Genomic DNA, 22388 nt, shown 5'->3' with positions numbered 1-22388 from the left:
TGAACAAAAGGACTGTTTACTTGGTGAGCTGTGCATACTCAGCGTTGTCTTGAAGAGAAAGGTATCGGAAGGAGAAGATTTACAAGCAGATAAAGACATTGTATTTACTGTTAATGGACTAGGTAACTGGATGGATATACTGGATAATGACATATGGACTGAATGACACTTCTTAATCTCTGTGTGAATTAAATAACTATTTAAAACTACAAACAGTGTTTTTGTCTCCAGTGTGTGTATACTCTTGGGCCCAGCCTCCCTCTCATTTGGCTGCCTGGCTTGACTGCTGCTGTGCACTCTGCTTGGGGGTTTGTCCCCAAACACTAACACTAGCCATAAACCATTGCTGCAGTAATTTCTGCAGGGGAGAAATAAGACAATTCCAGAGCACTAAGGCATTGCCAGTCGCTGTGTTAATTGTTGGAAGCTGCCTTGAGGATTTGCATAATGGAAAAGCTGGACATAAATCCAATAACTCCACAAATATCTAAATATTAAATTTGGTGATTTCTTGACATTCGTTGGTGACCCATTTGTGTAGTTATGCATACAGTAGCCTTGTAAATATATCCAGAATTGTTTTTAACTTGCAAATTCTTTATTGTCTGTTAAATAATAAACAGATAGACCTCTGCTGGGTGCAAAATATTTCCAGGCTATGTAACCAAATCTCTATTTCAATGCCATAATACTTTGGCCTGGCAAGAAAGGTCTGGAGTTGGAATTGGCAACTAATGAACCATGGAGGCATTCCAGAACCAGCCACTAAACTTTGACGACAAAGTACCTTCAGATCATGGTATTTTCATGAAATAAAAAGCAGAAGAGAGGGGTATTAAATTTTTAAAAGGCTTAATGTAGCTTTTTTCAACAACCACAAAAAAATTGCACACTCAAAAGGAACAGACAAATGCAACATTGTTTTTGGCAACAACCAGCATTTTCTGTAAGATATCCTTTCGCCCAGACAGAGAAAACAAAGTGGCCCTTTCATTTATTTTTCCTTCTGATCTTTTAGGGCTGAGAACAAATATAATACTTGGAAAAGAACATGCATGGCTTAGGCAATATATTTTGCATTCCAGGCCAGTGGTGGAATTCAAATTTTTTTTTACTACCGGTTCTGTGGGTGTGGCTTGGTGGGCGTGGCTCAGAGGTGTGATTCAACCGGTGTAACAATCGGTTTGGTGAGCACACGCTTTGTGTGCATGCACAGAGGGTTTGCTACTGACCTTCTCCTGCAATCCTGCAGTCTCCCAGTGTGTTAAATAGTTGATGAGTGGCATTCCGCTGTGCCGTGCAAAGCAGCTGAGCTTGAAAACCAGGAAGGTCAGAATAGAGCTGGGGCCGGTGGGAGGGCCCAGCAGCTGATCGTCAGAACAAACTGGTTCATCACAGATGATCCTTGGAGCTACCATTTCGGGCTGATTCGGGCCGAACCAGTAGAATACCACCACTGTTCCAGGCGCTACTCTGCATTTGTAATTTATGTATCTAGAATGTTTTTTTAAAAATTTTTTATTTTAACAACAAAACAACATAGACATACCACATAAAACATAAAAATATCATCCTTCTTCATAAATTTACAAACAGTGCATCGGTTGGTTTACCACTTTTTTTTGTGCATCCATTTCCTAGTCACTAATATAATTATATTACATAATAGCTCATATTATCAATCAATAATTGTATAACCTAATATCATCACTAAAAAAATCATTTATAATTTTGTTAATTCATATTTTAACAAGATAACTATAGTTTACTTAGTTTATTTTGCAATAAATCATAAGATCCTTGTAAAGATCCTGAGTCATTCAAATGAGTAAGAAAACTTTACCTTCTGGCAGTTCAACTTCTGCTCCTGCTTCTCCATCAACTGGAGGACGACTATCAATAATGGCAAAGCAAGATAAAGTACAAATGGACCTAGCGACGATTATACAAGGAATACAAGAACTCAAAACGAGTATTGACCAAAGAACAGAGAGTATTGAACAAAGAATTGCGAAGACTGACGAAAAAATTGAAAATTTTCAACAAATGATGGCGAAACATGAGGAGAGACTCCAAAAAATTGAGGAGAAAGACAAACAAAGAGATGAGACAATTGGAAATATTGTTAGCAAATTAACAACGGTGCAACAAGATATAACTGGGATGTTGAAGTGGGAGATGGATAGGTCAGAATTTTATCTCAGATTTCAAAATATAGAGGAAGAAAAAGGACAAGATTTGGCGGCTGTAATGATAGAAATTCTGGCTGGAGCTTTGGAGATAACAGAGGAAAAGATGATGGACGGAGTAGATGAGATATACCGTGTCTTCACAAGATATGCAATGAGGAATAAGCTACCAAGGGAGATTCATGTCAGATTTACTAAAAAGACTATTAAAACACAAATATTACAAGTCGCAAGAGATAAGGTGTTGAAATACAAAGGTAAAGAGATTGTGGTTTTAAAACAAGTGCCCAGAAGAGTGAGAGAGATGAGAAGAGAATATCGATTTTTGACCAAAAAGTTATTGGAAAAAGAGGTGAATTATAGATGGTTGATCCCAGAAGGATTAATGTTTATATGGCAAGAACAGAGACATAGAATTGACTCAATTGAGAAAGCAGAAACATTCTACAATGAATTTTTTGGAAGAAGAGAAATAGAAAAAGAGACCATCTCAACTGAACCTCAAGAAGACCAGATGGGAACGGGGAAAGAAGAAGGTGCGGTAGGTGGACAAATGGAGACCAAAGAACAACGTGAAGTAAGATCTACAAGAACTGTTAGACCTAAATACAAAACATAACCATGGAGGAAAAAAAATTGATTTCTATGAATATAAATGGATTGAACTCAGCTATTAAAAGAAGAAAAATCTTTCATAAATTAGAGAAGTTAAGATTTGATATAATTTGCCTACAAGAAGTACATATTAAAAAACAACATCAACGATTATTGGCACGACCAAAACTGGGGAAAATTTTTACTTCCTTGACTAACTGTAAGAAAAGAGGAGTGGTCTTGTACATTAAAGAAACTATTGTAGCAAAATTGATTTATACTGATGAAGATGGAAGAGTATTAATGGTTGAAATAGTGGATAACAATATAAAAACACTGCTTGTTGCAATTTATGCTCCGAACGATATCTAGAATGTTTTATTTGTATCCGTACACTTAAAAATTGCTTAAGAAAAATATTACTTGATATTCAAGGACAATTCCTATGGCAGAGACTCTGATAGCTTCCTACAGTCATTTCCCTTTCCCTCCTTACAGGTAATCAAAAAGCTGATGAAGAAGGAATGCACCCTTGAATTTTCCCGCGACCGCAAGTCCATGTCTGTGTATTGCACACCTGTGGCCTCCAGTCACAATTCCTCGAGCGCCAAGCTCTTTGTCAAGGTAACAGCTGGCACCAGGTCCTGCTGTGGTGAAGGCCCAGTTAGAGGTGCCACTGCCATGGCTTTCTCTATGCATTGGACTTGACAAGTCAAATGGCAGTGTGGTTATGGGGGTGCTTCACTTTTCAATGGGAGACACATTGGCTTGTCAAGGATTGCTGCTGCTATGGACTTTTTGATGGCATGGATCTTAGCAAAACATTACAGGGCATTATCCCTGTCCAGGATTTCAGCCCAAAGGCCATACTTCTTTTCTCCAGGATGCTCCATTCCATCTCTGTGTTTTCCATTTTTTCTTCTTCTTCTTCTTCTTCTTCTTCTTCTTCTTCTTCTTCTTCTTCTTCTTCTTCTTCTTCTTCTTCTTCTTCTTCTTCTTCTTCTTCTTCTTCTTCTTCTTCTTCTTCTTCTTCTTCTTCTTCTTCTTCTTCTTCTTCTTCTTCTTCTCCTCCTCCTCCTCCTCCTCCTCCTCCTCCTCCTCCTCCTCCTCCTCCTCCTCCTCCTCCTCCTCCTCCTCTCAGTCCTCATTACATTTCTCATTTCTCTCTTCATTTCCTGGATAGTTTTCTTTATTCCTAAAATACTTAATATTTTTAGAATTTACATTCCCCTCAGATTCCTCAGCCCTTCCATCTAATGTATCGATGAGTTTGCTGTGATGTGTCAAGAGGAGGAACTCCTTTAGGGACTAGAGCAGCATTTTTCAACTTGGCAACTTTAAGATGCGTGGACCAACTCTCAGAATTCTCCAGCCAGAATGGGAATTCTGGGAATTGAAGCCCAGGCTTCTTAGAGTTACCAAGTTTGAAAAACACTGCTCTAGAATGCCATGGGGTGGGCAATCATGGACCCTTTATGACCTGTGGACTTCAATTTCCAGAATTCCTCAGCCAGCCAGTCATGCTAGCTTAGGAATTCTGGGAGTTGAAATTCACAGGTTGTAAAGGAGTGTTACCCATTTTGATCCAGAGCAGGACTGTCAAACTTCCAGCCCACAGGCTGGATGCATCATGCGCTGGCCACACCCATGCCCGGTTTAGCAAAGGGGGGGAAAGTCCCTATATGTCTTGTGATGCCACAATGACAACGTGAGTTTGACACCCCTGCTCTAGAGGATTGAACTCTGTCTCTTTAGTAGCAAAATGGTTTTGCTTTAAGCAAGGAAATGATGTGTGCCTATCAGATTTTCCCCCATTCTTTCTTCCCTTTCCCTGATAAGTTTGACACATCTTGAAAAAGAATGAGTGTATGCGTTTCAAAATAAATTTTGACTGAATCTCCTAGAGATTCCCTTAAAGTCCTGCGTTTCCACTAGGGGGTGGTCTTTGATTAGTTTTCAATGCATAACTTATTTGGAGAGAGAAAATAGGCATTCTGACCTAATAAATTAAGTACTCTTTGCAAGAAGAAACATTTTAGCAATGGCCTTTGGCCTTTGAGTAGTGAGCACAGACATCACATCCTCAAATGTAAGCTAATCAGATCACAGACATAAATTTGAACTAAAATAAACTCCTAAGTATGTTAAATGCCCTTCATTTCTTTACTACTCAAGTGTTTACTAATTTCTTCTTTGACTAGATGAATAAATGACATTAGGCTAAAACTTTTGGAGAGAAGGCAAAGCTTCACCCAACTCAAGATTTACAGGGTTTAAAATCACACACACACTTTCCATAAGTCTCCAAGAGTTTACCTACTTGATCATCTGGGTCAGTTTAGAAATTTCATTTCTTTTCTTTCTCTTTTTTTTAATAAAAATACTTTATTAAACGAATTTATACAAATACAATAAACCAAACATTCCACTTATCACAATGTGAGCAAGACAGTGTTCACTCAATCTGACATCTCTCAAATTATGTAGCATAATCATTTACACTTATGACATTAATATATAACACAAAGTTTCATCTAATTATATATTACCTGTAATGTTCACCTCTTTTCTTTCTCAAGGGCGCTCCAGAAAGTGTCATTGAGCGCTGCAGTTATGTTCGTGTTGGCAGAAACCAAGTCCCTTTGACTTCTTCCATCAAAGAGAAGATCCTCTCCAGGATCCGGGAATGGGGTACCGGCATCGACACTTTACGCTGTCTCGCCTTGGCCACAAGAGACCATCCACCTCGGAAAGAGGACATGCATCTAGATGACTCCAGCCAGTTCATTAACTATGAAGTAAGTGAGGCTGGCTTGAGCAGGGGTGTCAAAGTCGATTTCATTGAGGGCCGCATCAGGGTTATGTTTTACCTTGGGGGGCCAGGGTGGGCGTGGCTGCATTAGTCGTGGCCAGCTCGACGTCATTCTTCTTTTTTTTGTAAAAAGATTTTTATTTTTTTATTTTTACACATCTCTTCACATGAGCAACATGTTTCCAGATTATAACACTTGTACATAGCCATACTTTCATTTCCATTAATCTTGTATAATATCATCTCATATTATTATCCATTTCACTCATCTTTAAATAAATTTGCATTTCATATTTCAGTTCATTAATTCAATATCAATATCATTTTGTCCACACATGTTTCCAATTCTTTATCCCCTATTATTTCCATTTTCAGCTTACCACTTATTTTATTTTACATTACACTTCATTATTATCCTTCATTTTCTCGACGTCATTCTTGTCGGGGGCGCCTGTGGTGGCCAAAGTGCTCTGCCAGAGAAAACGGGCTCCCAAGCTCCATTTTTGGCTGCAACGGCCTCCTGCAACCCTTTGCCAATGAAAACAGAGCTTGGGAGGACCCGAGTTTTGCTGGCAGAGGGTTGCAGCAGGCCGTCACAGCCCAAAACAAAGCTCAGGAGCCCATTTTCTGTGGCCGATCCTTCATCATTTTCAGAGTAGCCCTGCAGACCAGATCTAAGCACCCCACAGGCCAAATCTAGCCTCCGGGCCTTGAGTTTAACACCCCTGGGCTAGCGGGTAAGAGGTTCTTTAAAGGCCCTTACAGGTAGTCCTCAACTTTTACAACCCTTCTTTTAGGGACCATTCGACATTACAACAACACTGAAAAAGTGACATGACCATTTTTCACACTCATGACCCTTGCAGCATCCACATGGTCACGTGATCAAAATTCGGATGTTTGGCATACAACTGGCACATATTTAGGATAGTTGCAATGTCCTGGAGTGAGCCTTAAGCTAAGAGGAGGACAGAAAGTAGGTTTAATTAATTTAGCAAACTAAACTCTAGCCTTTTCCCTGCAGTGCCCCCTAGTGGCACAAATGCACATTTCTCTTATCTGAGAACTGCATTGAGAAGTAGAATAGAATAGAATTCTTTATTGGCCAAGTGTGATTGGGCACACAAGGAATTTGTCTTGGTGTAAATACTCTCAGTATACATAAAAGAAAAGATACATTTGTCAAGTACAATGTTACTTGAATTGTATCCCATGATTACAGATTACTTTTGTTTGTCTTCAGCTGGGAGAACTTGAAATAATTTAAGACTTTACAAAAAGTCTCAGAAAACTTTCATTAAGTGTTTTTATAGTTTAAATACCATGTCATAAATATTTATCATTGGAAAAGAACATATACCACACTCTTTTTTTAAAAAAATTTTTGGAAAACAACAGAAAAAAACTGTTTTCCCCCGAATTTTTCCTTTTTTTTCCCCCAGGCCTTCCCATCTCTGCTGAAGTCATGTAATCGTCTTTTGTAACCTGACAAGCAAAGTCAATGGGGAAGCCAGATTCACTTAACAACCGTGTTACTAACTTAACAACTACAGTGATTCACTTAGCAACTGTGGCAAGAAAGTTATAAAATAGGGTAAAATTCATTTAACAACTATCTTGCTTAGCAACAGAAATTTTGGGCTCAATTGTGGTCAAAGTCAAGGACTACTATATTACAAACAGCTTGTCCTTGACTTATGATAGTCATAGAGCCTGCCCATTATGGTCATAAGTTGTGACAGCTCTAAAGCAATCCTCACGTGACAAACCTGATCTTATGACTTTTTTTGTGGTAGTCGTTAAGGGAGCCCATGGTCCTTAGGCAAATGCCATGGTCAGTAATTGAGCCCATTATTCACTATGGAGCATTTTTGCTAACATAAATCACAGTCACAAGACTATGGGATGCTGCAAATGGCCATAAATGTGAGCTGGCTTCTGAGTATCCGAAATTCAGTTATATGACTTCTGGCGGGGCGGGCGAGAAGACTTTCTGAGTTGTGAGTACCTTTGCCTGGGGGGGTGTCCATCATAACTTCCAACAGTCACTAAGCAATTGGTTATAAATCAAGGACTACCTGTATAAGCCAGTACGGTGACTCAGTTGCTAAAAAGGCAAAACAATTTTGGAGTACATTCATAAGGCATAACATTCAAATCATAGGAAATAATTGTCCCTCTCTACTATGATCAGATCCCATTTGGAGCCGTGGTGGGAGTCAAAAGTTCCCACCACAGGTTCTGTGGGCATGGCTTGGTGGGCGTGGTTACAGGGATGGACTCACGCGATCGCGCACAGGCGTGCCAAACAGTAAAAACTAAGCTACTGCGCCTCTCAGCTGTTTAGCACAGCAATCTGCTCTGCCATGCCAAACAGCTTCAGAGAAGACCTACTAAAAGAATGAAGGTTCTGGAAACTAAGCCTTATGGGTAATGTTCTGTAGAGATTCTCAGTCATCCAGGTCATGGTTGTCCGAAAGGTGCATTTTCAGGAGGCAACTGGAATTTCTTTCTTCTATATTCCTTCTATATAAATCCTTCTATTCCCTACTATCCTGTCAGAGCTAAAAAAGCTTCTTGGATAAGAAGGAAAACATCCTCCAACCCCATCCCACCCCAAGAAAGTTCAGTTACCTCCTGAAGAAGCACCTTTGGGACTTATGGGTAATGGTTAAAACCTCTAGGTAGGATTAGTTTACAGAAAAGATAATTTGGAGGTGAGAATTGATAGCAATCTTCCAATATCTGGAGGTGGGAGAAGGGAGTTGATTTCTTCTCTGTTATCCAGAGGGCAGAACCAGAAGATTAAATTTTCAAGAAAGGAGACTCAAATTAAAAAGCACAAAGAACTTTCTCACTGTTCATGCTGTCAGCCAGTGGAATAAGCTGCCATGTTACTTGGTAGTTTGTCTTTGCTGAGGTCTTAACAGAGACTGGATGACCAACTACCAGAGATGCTTTGGTGGTTCTTACATTGGATTAGATAACCTCTATGGTCTCTTCCAGCTCTGTGGTTTCACGATGGTGGATTATAAGGAATCTTCCAAACGGTGTGTCTTTATACATTTGGAAGAAGGCTGGGTAACCTTTTAGGCAAAGGCTGTTGAGATCACACTCACAAAAAGGAAGGCAAAGTTGCATCCCAAATGTAAAATCAAATATCCTTCCCTTACAAAATCTATCCACCCCTATAAATCTAAACCAGCCATAAATTATACTGAAAAGTTAAGTCTTTTAAAGACTTTTGATACAGTAAAATAAGTTTGTCACTTAAAAATAGGTGACAGCAATACATTTTCCAGAGAAATTGTGCAAGGGGTTCTGAGGTTATTAAGGGGAGGCACATGGTTGTAAGGTTCACCTCTTCTAGGTGCAGTCTGTCAGATTAAAATCAACATGTCAGTAGAGTTGCTACTTTGAGTAGTTTGCTCTGAGGGGAAGTGGCACCATCCAAGTCTGGTTTCTGTTGGTTCAAGAGCAGTTACCTTCTACCTTTTAGGATACAACATTTCCCCTAGATCCAAAGTTCGAGAAAGTAGAAAATTAAACTTTGGAAGGATGTATTCCCTCATTCCCTTTTGCCTGCAGACTAAGTTGACCTTTGTTGGCTGCGTGGGAATGCTGGACCCTCCTCGGAAGGAAGTGGTGTCATCTATCGAAATGTGCAAGAAAGCGGGCATCCGTGTCATCATGATCACTGGAGACAACAAAGGGACAGCCGTGGCTATCTGCCGAAGGATTGGGATCTTCTCAGAGAGTGAGAAGGTGGCCGACAAAGCATACACAGGCCGAGAATTTGACGATCTCTCACCAGACGCCCAAAGCAATGCCTGCCGTTCAGCTCGATGCTTTGCCCGGGTAGAGCCTGCCCATAAGTCCAAGATAGTTGAATACTTACAGTCATTTAATGAAATCACAGCCATGGTGAGTTCAGATTATCCCTCTTCATCCTTTGATGGTCCAGACTTACTTAGAGGTATTGGAAGATAGCATGGCAATGTAGATATAAAAAGCAAGATATAAATCAAATAACTAAGTAAATAGGGTTGCGTGTATTCTTCAGGTTTCTTCCCCCTTTCTTGGATTAGAATGTATCTATAGTCTAGTTCAGTGTTTTTCAACTATGGCAACTTGAAGATTTCAACTTCAGCATGCTAGCTGGGGAATTCTGGGAGCTGAAGTCCATCCAACATCAAACTGCCAAGGTTTAGTCTTTATACCTGGTGCTATCCAGATATGTTGGACTTCAATTCCCAGAATTCTTCTTCATGTTGGTTGGGAATTTGGGAAATTCCTAATCCATTACATCTAGAGAGGACTAGGTAAGGAAAAACTAATATAAAGATATTTAATTTAATAACATATCAAAAGATATAGATAGACTAGTAGAGAATTGTCCATCGTTGCTATTTTGACAGTCTAAACTAGCTTTTAATTTCTGGTTTTCTGGAGGCATCAGGCTGGTCAGTGTTGGAGATACTTCCCAAACATGGCAGTGGCAAATCTATGGGTAAAATTAATTTTATTTTCCCTAGACTGGTGACGGAGTGAACGATGCCCCTGCTTTGAAGAAAGCTGAAATTGGTATCGCAATGGGCTCTGGAACAGCGGTGGCCAAATCAGCTGCAGAGATGGTTTTGTCAGATGATAATTTTTCTACCATTGTGGCTGCTGTGGAGGAGGGCAGAGCTATCTACAACAACATGAAGCAGTTCATCCGCTACCTCATTTCTTCTAATGTTGGAGAAGTTGTGTGGTAAGAGCATTAAGGCAGTCTTGGTCAGAACAGAAAATAATATAGAGAAAGTAGTTATGGGATTTCAGATTTCATCCATCACAAACACTGGACATTCTGTGGAGACCTTGGTGCTTTCTGAGTTTGGTGAAGTCATCAAGGACTCCATGCAACTCTGGGTACATATATTATGTTGGTGATGGACATTTTGGTTGGAGATGGTAGGAGTGGGGTCCTGGAACACTGGGAGGGCTATATGTCCCCACCCCCACATACAGTATAGTCAACTGCAACTTAAGAGGCAATTCTCCAGCACATCTGCTGGAAAATTCAACAGAAATAATAGCAAACTATGTCAAATATTGTTCTTGTGGGGGTCATTCAGTTCAGATCTGGGAACTTATGTTTTCATTCAGTTTTAAAACCAAAAATGTTCCATTTGAGCTGGTGCAAAGTTCAGTGAGGAAAACAGACCCCAGTTGTGGGAGGCCAGATGTGCACTTTATAATCATGAAGAATTTCTCTAGACCCTGTCACAAAATGGCTTTCAAAGTCTACACGTCCATGTACAAATTCACTGTTGTGGCAAGCATGATTAATCACAATGTCCCCATTTCAGAGGAATCAAAGACACTCAGTGAGGTGAGGCAGAGAGCTCCACAACTTGTCCAAAACCTAAGTACAAGGTAGAGGTAGTATCTGGAACTTAGAACGTAAAAATGGGCCTCTGCAGCTCGAACTGAAAATATTGTTCAAAGAAAGTGACTGAGTGACCCCCAGATTATATCTGGACTACTTAATGTTGGCGGGGTGTCTTTGATCTGATGCTTCTATTGTTGGGTTGCATTGTATAATTTGAATTTGCTGGCTTGAAAGTAACAATGTGTTCCATCTGTATATTATGCAAATATTGTGCCAAGGTGCAATAGAGATGTCCGTTGTGGGAAGCAGCTTTTCAGGGTGTGCCAACACTTCTGTTTGGGGTGTGTAGCTCTGTTTCACATTATAAAAATTTGCCCGTGCCCCGTTTTGGCTGGCAAAGTGCTGCAGGAAGCCATGCAGACTGAGAACGGGGGGGGGGGGCTCTCACAGTCCCCCCGCCGCACACTTTTTTGGCCGGCAGAGTGCTGCAGGAAGTGTCCGTCCCATCTCCGTCCCATTCCCACCCACCCCGGCCAGCCTGTGGAGGAGAACTACAATGCTGATCAGGCCCTCAGAGAAATCCAGTTTGACACACCTGCTCTGGACCAATGCCATACTCAAGCAGGAGAACTTTTATCATTCCGGACAAATGATTGTTTAGTCTCTTCTTAAAAAGTTCCAGTGTTGGAACACCCACAACTTCTGAAAGCTAATCGTTCCACCGATTAATAGTTCTAACTGTCAGGAAACGTCTCCTTAGTTCTTGGTTGGTTCTCTCCTTGATTAGTTTCCATCCATTGCTTCTTGTCCTGCCTTTGGAGAATAAGTTGACCCCTTCTTCTTTGTGGTAACTCTTGAAATATTGAAACACTGCTGTCATATCACCCCAGTCCTTAATTTTATTAAACTACACATACCTAGTTCCTGCAACCATTCATTGTACTATTTAGGGTCCAGACTCCTTATTATTTTTGTTGCTGAAGGCCATAATATATATATATTTGTACGATATTCCATTTTCAGCATCTTCTTGACGGCCATCCTGGGCCTTCCTGAAGCTTTGATCCCAGTCCAGTTGCTTTGGGTGAATTTGGTGACTGATGGACTGCCGGCTACAGCCCTTGGCTTTAACCCTCCTGACCTTGACATCATGGATAAATTGCCCCGGAATCCTAGGGAACCTCTCATTAGTGGATGGTTATTCTTCCGCTACCTTGCAATTGGAGGTGAGAACATTTGTAATGCGTATTTTGGGTGACTTCCAGATGAATAGATTTGAAATCCTAGAATGCTCCAGTGGGAGCATCAGAAATTGTTTCCTTTCCTTTTCCTTCCCTTCTCTGAAAGCAGGTGAGTGGCTGCTGCTGGACAGGGGAGGGAATGAGGGATTTCATGGCTGATTGAGAAACCGCCACGGAACATTGAAAATACAAAATGGCAGCAAGAGCCTGGCAGCTACAAGTACTGTTAAATCAGCCACATGTTTCCCTTATTTCATTCGCTCAGGAGTTATGGGTCCCAGATTTGGACACATTCTTTAAGTTAGCCTAATCGAGGTACCTTGGTTCAAAAATTGTCACTGTATAATGCATCATTTCACCCAGTTAAAGGTCATAATAACTAGAGTTTTAGTAGTATATAGATTAAGGAATGAAACAGGTAATGTTTAAGCTGCTTAGATTCTTTGCTGAAGCATTGTATAGACCGAATTAACAATGTCTGATGACTTAGGGCTTTTATTTGAAATGTACCATGTAGTGATGGTGGCTGGAATGTAGTTAGACAGAATGGGTTGGGCTGGTTCCTGATATAAGCATCATAAAACGAAGACCAAAAAGCTGTTTAACTTAGTCCCGTTCCTTTATTTAATTTTCCTTTTCCCTTTGCAGTTTATGTTGGGTTTGCAACTGTAGGTGCAGCTACTTGGTGGTTCTTGTACGATGCTGAAGGACCTCAAGTTACTTTTCACCAACTGGTAAGTTAGAGATCTAAATAGAGAAAAAGCACAGTTTACATCTTTATATCTTGCAGAGAAGAGATGCAATGCATGTTACACCCAGAGCCAAAAACGTGGTTTCAGAGTAAATGTGGATGGCATCAGGGTGAGGCTAAGAACAGATGTAGCTCCTTAAGGATGAGCCACACATCCTTACATACATGTACATACTGTCTCTTATCTTATTGCTTCAAGAAGATGAAGATATTATTGTTAATTTATTTAGAAAGCTGATATTACAGCATTATACTTTAAAAAATTTTTAATTTATCTTATTACGCTTTTCCATAGGAATTCCTTTTCATTTCAAGGGATTCATTCTTCTTTATATCTATTGATTACCACTGGATTGTGGTAACAGCAGGAGTTTCTGTAATGTAGGGAATCATTATGGATATCGAGAGACAAAATTTACTAGTTGCATAAAAAAGGAAAGCCATTAATTCCTACTTTGGCTAATGTCCAGAATGTGATGCTTTAGATTGTTTAACCAATGTGACAAATCTCACACAGAGTAGGAAAGCATCCCTACAGAAAGACATGTAGCATCTAAAAATCAAACATTGACTTTTTTCCTGAGCTTTTGTATTAACACAGAACACGGGAAATACATAATTTTTCTTTATTTAGATTCAGAGAGGCCATTAAACTTTGTTTTTCTATTCCATGTGCTTTCAGAGTTATTTCAGCTTTGTTAAATCTTTAGATTTACAACCTGACTTTCCTGTAGGAGCTGAGTGCAATATAGATGGCAGAATTTCTTACCTTTTGAAATGATTATAGTATTTTCCTATTGCTTGTAATATTTGATGCATGCTGAGGTTTATGTTTTTTTATTTATTATGCTTTATAGATTTCAACTGGTTTGTAATAAAAATGAACAAGATCACAATATAAAATAGTCCAAGTTTTCATTAAAATGATAGTAAAATTCCTCCTGTAATGACTATCCCCAGTGAAATTAGAAGTCTTTATACCACTGCAAACTTTGGAAGACCTTAATCTTCAAGCCACACCTTGCAGCCACTGAGCCTTAGGTTGTGTTTTTCTGCCTACAGAGGAACTTCATGAGATGCACAGAAGACAACCCCATCTTCGAAGGCATTGACTGTGAAATCTTCGAATCCCGTTATCCAACCACCATGGCACTCTCTGTGCTGGTGACAATTGAGATGTGCAACGCACTCAACAGGTACTGTTGGGTGTGTCTTGAAGAAGAAAAGCAATACACTGAGACTACTTTCATTTTTTAAAAAAGGGATCGATAATATTGAGTGCAGGATTTAGAGTGCTGTTCTTCCAAGAAATCTTGATGCTGACACCTATTTTGTGGTTGCATCTGCAGTATGCGGGTGTCTACTGTTAATGAAGAAAAAGCTTGCCTAGATAATTTTCTTCCACGGCATAAATTCTTGAAATCGCTGCCTGTCCATAGTCATGTCACTAGCATGCTAGGGAGTGCAGTAGAGGACAACAAACATTTATTTCATTTGTGCTTGTCTCTTGGTTTATCTCTTGGGTATTTTACTGCCAGGAACGGAGTGAGATGCTGTGGTGGGGTTTTCTGCCCAGTTAACTTGCCAGAATATTGAACATGTCTTGTAGGAACAATGGAATTTGTTACCCCTTTTTAGGCTGCAACATAGGTTGGATGACTACTGACATGGTAACCTTTTTTAAAACAATTATGAAGCATCTGTGTGCTTTCTATGGTTGTAGGTGTTGAGCTATCAACTTTGGATAGCATACAGGTAGTCTTTAACTTACAACCACAATTTCCTTTCCTAAGCAAAATAGTTCTTAAGTGAGACATGCCCAATTTTATGACCTTTTTTGCCATGGTTATTAAATTAATCACTACAGTTGTTAGATGAATCATGTGGTCAATAAGTAAATCCAGCTTGCTCCATTGGCTTTCCTTATCACAAGCTGGCTGGGAAGGTGAATATAATAGAATAGGATAAGGATAGAGTTAGAATTATTAGAAATAGAACTAGAATTAAATTTCTTTATTTGGCCAAGTGTGATTATACACACAAGTAATTAATTTGTCTCCAGTCAGAGGCTCTCAGTGTACATACAAAACAACAGAGTAATAATAATCTTAATAATGATACCAATAAGAGGAGGTAGTAGAGAAGATGAGAAGGATAATAATAATACAGCCTTACCACATGGGTAAATAGGCATAAGAGTACTGTGGGAATTAGGTGTTCAGCAGACTGATGGCCCAAGGGAAAAAAACTGTCTCTGTGTTTAGTTGTTTTGACATGCAGTGCCCTATAGCAGCATCCCAAGGGAAGGAGTTTATGTCCAGGATGTGAGTAGTCTGTAGATATTTTCTCAGCCCTTCATGTAATATACAAGTCCTCAATGAAAAGCAGGCTGGTTGCAGATATTTTTTTTTTTTTTTGCTACAGTCCTATAACTATCTGTTAAAGTCTGTAGCTGTCCTGTTTGGTTGTTTTACCACGCCAGACAGTTGCTGAAGTAGGGATGGCAGACTCAATAATTCCTCCGTAGAATTGTATCAACAGCTCCTGGAGGAGGGGGGTGAACTTTCTGAGTTGACCCAGAAACAATATTCTTTGCTGTGCCTTTTTAATGATGGTTTTAATGTTAGGTGTCCACTTCAAATCCCTGGAGGAGATTATAGAACCTCCAAACTTGAAGGACTCTTACAAATGGTGATCACAAAACCTGGGACACTGCAACCATTGCATTTAAGTTGCCAAGCCTTTGAATTTTGATCACATGACCGTGGGGATGCTGTAGTAGACATAAGTGTGAGGACTGGTCATAAGTCACTTTTTCCAGTGCCACTGTAACTTCAAACTGTCAGTAAACAAATGGTTCCGCCTGTAATTGTCATTGCTTAGAACTGTGTCCCTTGCCTCAAATGACACAGAGCAGTGGTTCCCAACCATTCTGGCTCCATGGACTGGCAGCAGAAGCAGCATCAGGGAAGGGGAAGAGATAGTTTCGCACATACAACCTATATCCCATGCTTGCGCAGCCTGGTTCCTAACAGGCCGTGAACAAGTACCAGTCTGCAGACCACCCATGACATGGAGCGAAAACCAGGGGTTTGCAGGAATGAAGGAATGTAGATGCCTTCAGAAAACTAAGGAATTGGGGATGCATGATTAGCTTTTGTCTTCCCTACAGTGTGTCTGAAAACCAGTCGCTGCTCAGGATGCCTCCCTGGCTGAACATCTGGCTCCTGGGAGCCATTGTCATGTCTATGGCTCTGCATTTCCTGATTCTGTACGTGAAGCCATTGCCTGTAAGTAGTGTCTTTTGCACCCAAATTGGATTTAGAAGGATGTCACTGAGCCACACCCTGTCTCCACTGCCCTCTTTGGATTCCTGGTAGCAATGATGGGCAATGTTGGTTTCAGGATCCCAGAATCCCAGGATGTCAGAGTTTGTGGCAGAAATCAAATCCAGAAAGCACACACAGATACTGATTCAGCAGGATTCATTAACTTCTTTATATACATGATAAGACATGAAGTAAATTCACAATACCAACAGCAGATTCTTCCAACTTGAGCAGAGGAGAGAACAGCAGAGAACAGTTTCAGTTTTGAATCAGAGTTGCAAAGTAGACTTGTAGCTTCAGAGCTCAGAGATCAATATAGAGCCACGCCCATACTACTTCCAGTTTCAGTTTGCAAACAGTCCTCATTGGCTGACCTTGTTACCATGCCTCTGCCAGGTTGTGAATATCCTGACACAGGATTTCAGATCACAGTTGGGGGAATTCAGATACCAACATTGCAAAAAATCAGCAGTAGGGTTCCCTCCCTTTTTGAAGCAGCAAATACACAGAAACAAGAACCTAAAGCAATATTTCTCAATCTTTGCAAATTTAAGACTCTAGGCTTCTTTGTAGAAAAACAGAATGGCTGCCTGGGGAATTTTGGGAGTGAAGTCCCCCAGTCTTAAAGTTGGTAAGGTTGAAAAACATTGGTCTGAAACAACAAAAGAATGTAAAAATACAAATGAGCAGCAGCTACACCTGGTTTTGGGAAGGCCCACACCTCTTCCTCAAAAGTTAGGTGTGGTTCCAGATTCCAAAATGTTGCCCATCCTGAAATTTCTTGGTACTTCAGCAAGTCTGAGTGTCCTTCAGGTTTTTCTCTTCGGAACACTATAGAAGCAACAGCATCCCCAGATTTAAGCTTTGAAAGTAGCAATAGCAGTAGCCCTTAGACTCATATACCACTCCCCAGTGCTTTACAGCCCTCTCTAAGCAGCTTACAGAGTCAGCATATTGCCCCCAACAATCGTGGGTCCTCATCTTACCCAACTCGGAAGGATGGAAGGCTGAGTCAACCTTGAACCAGTGAGAATCAAACTGCTAGCCGTCGGCAGAATTAGCCTGCAATATTGCATTCTAACCACTGCGTCACCACGGCTCTTGACCTAACCCACTTCATTTTCTTATCTTGCAGCTGATCTTTCAGGTGATCCCACTTAGCTGGCCTCAATGGGGAAAAGTACTGCAAATCTCTTTGCCGGTTATCATGCTGGATGAAGGCTTGAAGTATCTCTCCCGTAATCATTTAGATGGTGAGTGCCCTTGCAGCAGGATTGCCCATCAGTTTTGTGGTTTGTTAATTGTGTTGATATAAGGCACAGCTTGAATTGCAAAAGTAGAAGACACGATGTAAAATAAATACCAAAGCCCAGGCCTTCCCGATTTAATTAAGATAATATTTTAAATTATGGCCTTCTTCTGCCAGCATCATTTTCTAGAGCTGTTGTGAACAAGCACTTAAATTTATGTACTTACTTACTTACTTACAAAATTTATTTACTTATTAATGAAATTTATTTGCAGCCCACCTCATATCCAACGACTAGAATGAGTGGCTTAAAACATTACAGCATTAAAAAACATTAACATCATCAGTCATAGAAACACAGCGGATAAAGTTGTTAACAAATACCAACCACCAACACCAGATGAGAAAGGAAGAAGCCAGGCACACAGGGGGTGGGGAGATGGGATTAAGTCTTAGTTAGTCAACAGCCTCCAGTATGAAGTTCCTCCATGGTGTCTCCAAGACATCTGGCAGAGCCAGGTCTTAAAGCCCTTATGAAACATCAGGAGGGTGAGAGCCAATCTCACCAGTGGTGGGATTCAAAATATTTTACTACCGGTTCTGTGGGCATGGCTTGGTGGGCATGGCAGGGGAAGGATACTGTAAAATCTCCATTCTCTCCCCATCCCACTAACCTGCTTTCCAGCTCCATTTTCCTGTGTGGGAAACAAAAGAAGACCCAGCCAATCAGCTGGGACTTGAGAGGCAGAGAATAGATGGGGGCGGGGTCAGTCATAGGTGGTATTCTGAACTACTCAAAATTACCACTACTGGTTCTCCAAAACTGGTCAAAACCTGCTGAAAACCACCTCTGAATCTCATCTCAGGGGGAAATTTGTTCCAGAGCAGGGGACTCCAATCTTGGCAACGTTAAGACTTGTGGACTTCAATTCCCAGAGTTCATCAGCCAACAAAGCTCTGGGAGTTGAAGTCCACAAGTCTTAAAGTTGCCAAGGTTGGAGATCCCTGATCCAGAGGACACTGCAAGCATCATAAATAAGAACCAGTTGCCAAGTGTCTGAATTTTGATCACATGACCATGGAGATGCTGCAATGGTCATAAAACTAGGCATAACTCACTTTTGTCAGGGCCATTGTAACTTACGAATGTCACTAAATGAACTGCTGTAAGTCGAGGACTATCTGTATGAGATGTGTTTGTGTGTGGTACATATGGAAGAGTTCTGTAAATCTCCCAGATATACAGATCGAAGATCCCCAGACTGAGAACAATCCAGCCATCAAAATCTTAGTCTTTGCATTTTAGCCATGCATGACAGGTAGTCCTCAACTTACGATCACAACGGAGCTCAACATTTATGTTGTTTAAGTGAGAAATTAGTTAAGTGAGTTTTTATCCCATTTGATGACTTTTCTTGCTACCGTTGCCAAGTGAATCATTGCAGTTGTTAAATCCTTTCTCCATTGAATTGGCTTATCAGAAGGTCGCAAAATGGTATCGCATGACTTCGAGATACTGCAGCCGTCATAAATATGAGTCAGTTGTCAAGCATCTGAATGTAAATCACATGACCATAGGGAGGCTGCAATGGTCATAAATGTGAGCAACAGTCATAAGTGTGAAAAATGGTCATGTCACTATTTTCAAGGCTGTTGTAACTTTGAACGGTTCGCTAACCAAAATGTTGTAAGTCAAGGACTACCTGTACTTTTGCCCCATTTGTAGAACCAAATTAAGAAAGAATTTAGATCACTTTCCAGCAGCAGAAGAGGGTTCTGGCCCTTAATGTTTGCCATCCTTATCAAGTTAGTTATCTTGAGGTCATGACTGCTTCATCTGTCGATAAAGCCATGATTTGCTCAACCATAATCGACCGAGCAAACAAAAGTAGCTAGGTACACAGCATACATTAATCCAAAGTGAAACAAACCATGTTATGGCATAATACAATGCTTGAATCCCTTTAAGATGATAAAAATGTTTTCTGCAACGAAAATCCTTTTTGTCAGGATTCCAACAATCAATCTAATTGAACTAATAAATCATGATTCTCAAGCCAAGCTTTAAAAAACTTCAAAGGGTTTATTAGAGGCGACATACTGGCACTGCCCTGTAGGAAGCCAACTCTGGCATATGTAATTTACAGTCACTTGTGAACCTGTTTCCCCTCTTCCCCCTGGGTGTCTCATAAACCAGATTCTCCAATTGAGCACGTTCACGGGCTGGGTGTCTTCATTCACGTTCTCCAATTAAATACATTTGCAAGCAAAGCTCTGGTATTTTAGTTACAATCTTTTAAAGATAAGAGTTGGGATATGCTTTCGCTTTCAAACTGTTGCACTGCTCTTCCAGATTTTTTCCTTCCCCCCCCCCCTTTTTTTTTAATGACAACTACTAAAACAGGCATAGGAATGTTTTGTGAGTTGACGCTTTTCTTTTGTTATTAAATTGTGTCCAGTTAAGGAAAGGTGAGCACAAATGTAATTTATTTATTTATTTTAAAATGTTGCTTCCTGTGTCCCTATCCCCAGGCAAAGAAAGCAAGAAATGACCAGCACAAAAGAAACTCCACTTCTCCGCAAAATGAATCGTAAACTCTTACCTGGGACTGAAGAAATTGCATGCTTGAACATTTCCAAAAGACATCAAGGAATATGCATGTTTTTGAAGTCTCGGACTTAATGCGGGTGAATTGTCAAAAGAAATGAAAAACTGATATTTTTGTTTTGTTTTTCTTTTTACTTTTGTTATGTAGCTGGGTTTTTTTTCCTGTATATAGTTGTGCAAATACTGGACAGTTAAATTATGGCTGGGGAGGGAGGGTAAAGTTTGCTCTTTAATGGAGGCAAAGCTTTAGAGATCTGCTTCTGAAGATTTGATTTCTTTTTTTTTATCTCTTTTTTTGCACCCTAAGAACTGCATTGTTCTCTTGAAACAAGCAATTGTTTGTGAGATATTCTATGGTTCTTGTCAGAAGTAGCCCCTGGTAGGATGAATCTATCCTTCACCCACAAGACCCTCTTTGACACAGTCCTGTCAGGTTTTATGAGACAGAAAATACCACATGACTTGAGGTAGCCAATCAGAATTTTTTGAGAAATATGTTTGACCACCTGATTGGCTACTGTATATTCATCATATTTTACTGGAGACTGGCTGCTGAAACCATGCTTGGCTTTGCGTAGATGCCTAAATTCTAGAATTAGAAGAGGGCTGCAATGCTTATGCTTGCAGGCTTATGAGAAAGAGGGTAGAAAAGTTCAACATACCCTTAACCATCTACTTCTGCCATGTTTTGTTCTTGTGTGGGAAACCTTTTCTCCCATCTTTGTTTCTTAGCCTCCAGCTTCTATACCAGAAAGCTGAATTCACTAGTAAAGATTTAGTGTGGAAAGCTGGTATTTTGAAAGAAAGATTCAAAAGATTTTAGTTTTGCCATTTCTCTCTTATATCAATTCTTTATTCAAAGAATAATTGCCTGGAGACATATCTATCCAAGTTTGTATAACTGTAGACCATAAATGTATAGAGAAATGTCTCATTAGAAGTCAACTCATTGATCCGTTTAGCACAGGTGTGTCCATTCTGCGGCCCATAGGCTGCATGCAGCCCTGGATAGGTAGTAATACAGCCAATAAGATTGTAAACCTTTAACATTACTATGTGATTTTTAGCAATATTTTATAAACAGTAACTATATTACATGTTTTGTATGCAGCCCAAGACAATTCCACTTCATTCAGTGTGGCTAAGGCAAGCCAAAAGGTTGGACATCCATAATTTAGCCTGTCTGACTGGTGGGCTATCGTTTTTCTCACTTGCTGCCTGAAATCTTTGTAATTGGTGGTATTATAGACTGATTCTGTGTACTTCTACAAAAAAAACAACAACCCTGAAATATTTTGCCACAAAGCTATTTTTGTGTAAACCACCGGTATTAATTCATCTTGGTTAGTATTCGTTTCTGTGTGAACTGTCCAGAGTGGCCTTCAAAGATATAATTGGGGGTGCCATAAGAGCAGAATAATCATAATAGTTACTTCCTAACAATGGGACAGCATGATTTAAGTGTCAACCTTCCCTCTGTATAGTTTATTCTTAATACCCCAAAGGTGCTTTTTTCAAGAGGCAACTGGACTTTCTGTTTTTTCTTTGAAGACGTTTCGCTTCTCATCAAAGAAGCTTCTTTAGCTCTGGATGAGAAGAGAAACGTCTTCAAAGAAAAAACAGAAAGTCCAGTTGCCTCTTGAAAAAAGCACCTTTGGGACAACCAGGATCTGGATGACTGAGAATCTCCATAGACATTTATTCTTAATAGATCTCTCAAGAAGAAAATAAAGAGGATCCAGATAAAATTCATGAGTGATATAGTAAAAGAGAGAGCAATTCTGTCTCTCCATATCCTAAGAGACATGGGACATTTACGCAATTTAGTTTGTGGTCCTTGAAGATTTAAGGAGTGCAAATGTCGTCAGTTGGGGCAAGAGTTTTCATTCTCATTACTTATCAAACCTGGCGGTTTTTCAGGCCAGGTGCCTTATAACCTTGATCTGTATAATCCATATCTCTGACAGATGTAACAGGTGAGATTTGAAGGCATGGATGCCCGATTTTAATTTCTAACCATGGATTTCCATGGAAAGTTTCCATACTTTTAGATAGTTATTCTTACAACAACAGCAAATGTAGGTACGTAGATAATCATAAATGATGAATCCCAGCCTTTGGAAAGAAGATGAGATTTCAGAAAGGTCCTCTTGAAGGCTGTCTTTGCAATATGCCCAAAGGTTTTTTCCCCCAGGGAAAAAAAGGTAGTCCCATAGTAATATTAAAATGAAGTCTGGG

General features: G+C 40.1%; 1 protein-coding gene across 3 annotated transcripts in view; it reads left to right on the top strand.

Moving 5' to 3' along the window:
- ATP2A3 (ATPase sarcoplasmic/endoplasmic reticulum Ca2+ transporting 3) overlaps positions 1-21694 on the top strand; it is a 151385-nt gene extending 129691 nt beyond the window's left edge. For all 3 annotated transcript variants that reach the window (XM_026708550.2, XM_087927009.1, XM_087927015.1), the window contains 10 exons: positions 3282-3407; positions 5363-5581; positions 9184-9519; positions 10131-10351; positions 11996-12198; positions 12862-12947; positions 14027-14160; positions 16137-16254; positions 17429-17546; positions 20075-21694. In XM_026708550.2, the coding sequence (XP_026564335.1) occupies positions 3282-3407; positions 5363-5581; positions 9184-9519; positions 10131-10351; positions 11996-12198; positions 12862-12947; positions 14027-14160; positions 16137-16254; positions 17429-17546; positions 20075-20094 (1581 nt within the window). In that variant the 3' untranslated portion in view covers positions 20095-21694. The remainder of the gene's footprint in view (positions 1-3281; positions 3408-5362; positions 5582-9183; positions 9520-10130; positions 10352-11995; positions 12199-12861; positions 12948-14026; positions 14161-16136; positions 16255-17428; positions 17547-20074) is intronic.
- The last annotated feature ends 694 nt before the right edge of the window (positions 21695-22388 follow it).

Source organism: Pseudonaja textilis, chromosome 1, assembly GCF_049901715.1.
Source record: "Pseudonaja textilis isolate UNSWEBS1 chromosome 1, rPseTex1.2, whole genome shotgun sequence".
NCBI classification, from domain to species: domain Eukaryota; kingdom Metazoa; phylum Chordata; class Lepidosauria; order Squamata; family Elapidae; genus Pseudonaja; species Pseudonaja textilis.
Note: the sequence above shows the minus strand (reverse complement) of the source record. Positions and strands in the feature narration are given on the sequence as shown.